The following is a 5,403-nucleotide window of genomic DNA, read 5'->3' as shown; positions in this document are numbered from 1 at the left end:
CAAACTACTAATTTAAGGTTAGACAATGAAAGTGACCTTGTAGTTAACAATATAACTGTATCAGATCATCAGTTAGAATGTTTTACTCCCCGAAAAGAAACTGAATTACTTTCATTAATCTCTACATCAAAAGCCTCAACTTGCGTACTAGATCCCTTACCGACACATCTATTCAAACAGATAATGCCTGGAGTAATTGAACCGCTTCTAAAAATAATAAATTCTTCTCTTATGATTGGCTATGTACCCAAATCCTTTAAACTAGCAGTTATCAAACCCCTGATTAAAAAACCTGACCTTGATCCCTGTCAGCTGTCCAATTATCGGCCAATATCAAACCTCCCCTTTATCTCCAAGATCCTTGAAAAAGCTGTGGCACAGCAGTTATGCTCATATTTACATAGGAATAACATCCATGAAATGTATCAGTCAGGATTTAGACCTCATCATAGCACAGAGACAGCACTGGTTAAAGTAGTAAACGACCTACTGTTGGCGTCTGATCAGGGCTGTGTCTCGCTACTTGTGTTGCTTGACCTTAGTGCAGCATTTGATACCATTGATCATTCCATTCTTCTGGATAGACTAGAAAATGTTGTGGGAGTTAAGGGAATGGCCCTCTCCTGGCTCAGGTCTTATCTAACTGATCGTTATCAGTATGTTGATATAAATGGTGATATTTCTAGACGTACCGAGGTAAAGTTTGGTGTTCCACAAGGTTCTGTCTTGGGTCCACTGCTTTTTTCTCTATATATGTTACCTCTGGGCGATATTATTCGTAAACATTGTATTAGTTTCCACTGTTATGCTGATGACACACAGTTGTATGTCTCTGCAAAACCTGATGAGAGACACCAGCTTAATAAAATTGAGGAATGTGTTAAGGACATTAGACGCTGGATGCTTATAAATTTCCTTCTGCTTAACTCTGACAAGACTGAAGTACTTGTGCTAGGACCACATACAGCTAGAAGTAAGTTTTCTGATTACACAGTAACTCTGGATGGCCTTTCTGTTTCTTCACGTGCAGCAGTAAAAGACCTTGGAGTGATTATTGACCCCAGTCTTTCATTCGAAACTCACATTGATAACATCACCCGGATAGCTTTCTTTCATCTCAGAAATATTGCAAAGATAAGAAATTTAATGTCATTGCATGATGCAGAAAAACTAGTCCATGCTTTCGTTACCTCCAGGTTGGATTATTGTAATGCCTTACTGTCTGGATGTTCCAATAAGTGCATAAACAAGCTCCAGTTAGTTCAAAATGCCGCAGCAAGAGTCCTTACTAGAACTAGAAAATATGACCACATCACGCCTGTCTTATCCACACTGCATTGGCTCCCAATCAAATTTCGTATTGATTATAAAATACTACTATTGACCTTTAAAGCACTAAATGGTCTCGCACCACAGTACCTGAGTGAACTTCTGCTCCTCTATGACCCGCCACGCCTACTTAGATCAAAAGGTGCAGGCTATCTGCTGGTACCTCGTATAGTGAAGGCTACATCAGGGGGCAGAGCCTTTTCTTACAAAGCCCCACTGTTATGGAACAGCCTTCCAAGTAATGTTCGGGAATCAGACACAGTCTCAGCATTTAAGTCTAGGCTGAAAACATATCTGTTTAGTCAAGCCTTTTGTTAATGGTGTTTATGAGGTAAAGGAGTAGGTCTGGAGGGTCCTCAGACATAAAGTGTTTTGGTAAACTGGGATGTATGGATGCTGTCAGTCCCCACTCGCTTGCTCACTCGAGTTTGTTGACGGTGCAGTGGCTTGCTGCTTTATGTCCCGGGGCTCCGTCATGCCTGTGTTACCTTCTGGCTCTCTCCTTTTAGTTATGCTGTCATAGTTAGTTGCCGGAGTCCCTGCTTGTACTCGGTGCAATATGTATACTGTTCCTACTTATTCAGGTGACATTGGGCATACCTAACCACCTGTGTTTTCTTTCTCTCCCCCCCCCACTCCAAATCTGTCCCTCTGAGTTACATGGAGTCAACAGGAAATCTTTTGGTGGAGACGGTGGGGACCTCGACTGGCTATCGTAGCCTGCAGGGAATTGGCCATCAGACATTCTGTCACATGTCCCAGACCCGGTGAAATGTAACTGAATTGTCTTGGCCAGGCCTAAGGGTCCCATCTGCATCTCATCATTGCTGAGGAGTGTGCTCCCATCACCCAATCTAGCATCCAGCCAGAGCAGGTCATGATATATTTTTTTACCATATTAACATGCCATTGTGTGTCATGCCTGATGTAAAGACTCTTGTCTCTGCGAGCCTACCACACAGATTTAATACTTGTCAATTTTAGGGCATACCTAACAACATGTTTTCTTTCTCTCTCTCTCTTCCCCCCCCCCCCCCAATCTGTCCCTCTGAGTTACATATTGATCCTGGGATTGAGATGCTGGCCTCTTCTGCCCCTCGGACCTGCTTGATCCATCCTGGTGCCCTGTGTCTGGTCGGAGTTTTATCGCCCCACTCCTGTGAAGGACGGCCCCATGAGGACAGTTGAGGGTTATACCTGTTAAAACTGTTAATATTATAGTCAGGCTGTCTGTTGTTGCCCAAATGAGGATGGGTTCCCTTTTGAGTCTGGTTCCTCTCGAGGTTTCTTCCTCATGTCGTCTGAGGGAGTTTTTCCTTGCCACCGTCGCCACAGGCTTGCTCATTGGGGATAGATTAGGGATAAAATTAGCTCATGTTTTAAGTCGTTCAAATTCTGTAAAGCTGCTTTGTGACAATGTTTATTGTTAAAAGCGCTGTACAAATAAACTTGATTGATTGATTGATTGAAAAGGCCACACACACTAATATGTTGTTGGACGTCCTTTAGCTTTGTTTACAGTACACATTTGGTATTGCACATGTTTATTGAAACAATGCAACACCAAATGTGCGGCGTAATCAAAGTCAAATGTAGTCCCACATCATATTAGTGTGTATAACCTTTTTTTGGTCGTGACTTTTTTTGGGGCCATGCTGTGTACCTTCATTATCTAAGAATTTGTACTACAGATGTGTATTTGCACTGCTGCTTTTTCATTTTGTGAATGTTGTGCACTACTTTATGGGTCTGTGATAAGCCATTACTGAAGTCATATCAGTAAAATGTTTGGGGAAAAATTGTGTGTCTGTGATTCTTTAATGATTATATTCAGACAGTTTTACAAAATGTTCACATACAGTATGACTAACATGTAAAGAACAGAAAACTATTGGACAATGTTTATTCTCTTGAATGTCCTATTACAGAAAACATTGTGTCTGATCAGAACAGAACTGGGTGAAATGCATGCACAATTAGTAGTAATTGTGTGGCACATAAAAGCAAAAACATTGATCACATGTCACTGTTACCCTGGCCTACAACATAGTTGAAAAAGAGAAGTGTTGCATACAAACAACAAATATGTAAACAAGAAGTATTTACCACGTAAATGAAAACATTTAAACAGTGTAGGCTATTAAACTCTTACGTCTCTTCAAGGGTCAAGAAACTTTGTCAGGACTCTCCTGACCCTCTTCCCTTCAGCTGACATTCCCTCTCTGACCGGTGGTGCATTATCAGGTTGGTTGTTCCGGTCGTCCTGAATAGCTTCTGTAACCCTGCCGACATCCACTGTGTCATTCACAGCCTCGCAGTAATTATGCAGGACAAAGCACGCATATATGACACATGGAAGGTCATTCATATTGATGTCCATCGCTCGTTTTAGGACTCCAAACTGGGCTTTCAGCCTCCCAAACGTGCATTCTATGACCATCCTTGCACGGCACAATGACAGTCCAAAGTACTGCTCCTGAGCATTGCTCCCCCCATTCACATACTCTTTCATTAAGTATGGGAGTAGAGGGTATGCCGGATCTCCAAGCAAGTACACTGGTATGGCCTCTTCGTCCTCTACGATTTTCTTCGGACATGGTGGGATTTTGCCAGTTTTCAGAAGGTCATTGAGTGCAGAATTTGCAAAAATGCGTGCATCATGAAAGCTACCAGGCCACCGAACTACCACATCAATAAACGAATAGTTGAAATCACAGGTAGCTTGGATGTTTAGGCTGAGCCTCCCTTTTCTATTAATGTAATCTGTGGAATTGACAGATGGCTGCTTTATCTCCACATGCGTGCCATCCACAGCCCCTACGCATTGAGGGAGACTATGCATTTCCTCCAACTTGGCGACGAAGTGCTGTACAGATTCCTCCGATGTGGGCAACTTTATGTACATGGGGCCAATGTGGATGGTAATTGCTCGACATACTTCTCTCACTATGATGGACACTGTTGAGCAAGCAAGGCCGAACGCATTAGCTGTCTTGCGCAGTCTACCCTTGTCAGCCAGGTAATAGAGTGTGCAGGCAACTTTTTTGATGACATCGACAGAAGCGCGCATGTGAGTACACTCACCCTGTATGTACGGACGTACCAACTCTGCGAGTGACAGGAGTGAGGATCGCGACATTCTGAAATTTTCCTGCCATTCCTCCGGGACGACAACGCCATTCTCGAAATTCTCCCACCAGATAGCAGTCTGTCCAGGTCGAACCCAAAATCGCTGGCGGTGGTATGGTCGGGCTCTTTTGGTCACCAGAAGCTCCGCAATTGCTGCCCTCCGAGCCCTAATGCGTCTCGGCTGGTCAATGAGCTTTATGAGCTTTATTCTCAAAAGCAAACAGGCGAATATAGCTCTTAATAACAGAAATGCTGCTACTCTGAGTGTTTCCATGCTTGTCATATGTACAATGGTCGCTCTTTTGTGGCATGAAGATTGCCTAAAACTCCATTTTGGTCTCTTTACACACAAACGCAAAACGGAGTTTTCAAAGAATCTCCACTTTTGCCGGGGTTTTTAGAAAGAATTGTTTTCAGAGGAAAAAACTCCGTTTGTGTATAAACGAAAGGCACAAACGAAGGCTAAGGTCTGCGTTTTTAAAAATACCCGGGTATGTGTAAACGGCGCCTGCGTTTGACAGCTGCTTGAAAAAACAAATTGCGTGCGTAACAACGCTAATCAAGCTTAAGCTAGACGACCCGCCTCAAATACCCGTTCCGGGTAAATGTTATGCCAATTTTAGAAGACCTGTTCCAAACCATCCCGCCCCATGAAAAATTTGTACTTGCATATCTCTCTCTCTCTCTCTCTCTCTCTATATATATATATATATCATCTCATATCATCTCTAGCCGCTTTATCCTTCTACAGGGTCGCAGGCAAGCTGGAGCCTATCCCAGCTGACTACGGGCGAAAGGCGGGGTACACCCTGGACAAGTCGCCAGGTCATCACAGGGCTGACACATAGACACAGACAACCATTCACACTCACATTCACACCTATGGCCAATTTAGAGTTACCAGTTAACCTAACCTGCATGTCTTTGGACTGTGGGGGAAACCAG

General features: G+C 43.3%; 1 protein-coding gene across 1 annotated transcript; it reads right to left on the bottom strand.

The window, feature by feature from the left end:
• Positions 1-3,487: 3,487 nt before the first annotated feature.
• LOC132888306 (uncharacterized) lies at positions 3,488-4,468 on the bottom strand. The gene has a single exon (XM_060924373.1). The coding sequence runs from the start codon at positions 4,466-4,468 to the stop codon at positions 3,488-3,490; it is 981 nt and encodes a 326-aa protein (XP_060780356.1).
• Between the last annotated feature and the right edge of the window lie 935 nt (positions 4,469-5,403).

This window comes from Neoarius graeffei, chromosome 6, assembly GCF_027579695.1.
Source record: "Neoarius graeffei isolate fNeoGra1 chromosome 6, fNeoGra1.pri, whole genome shotgun sequence".
Lineage (NCBI taxonomy): Eukaryota > Metazoa > Chordata > Actinopteri > Siluriformes > Ariidae > Neoarius > Neoarius graeffei.
This window is presented reverse-complemented; position numbering and strand designations above follow the sequence as displayed.

Coding starts and splice junctions, on each gene's coding strand:
- LOC132888306 (XM_060924373.1), bottom strand. CDS start 4,468: ATGTCGCGATCCTCACTCCTGTCACTCGCAGAGTTGGTACGTCCGTAC.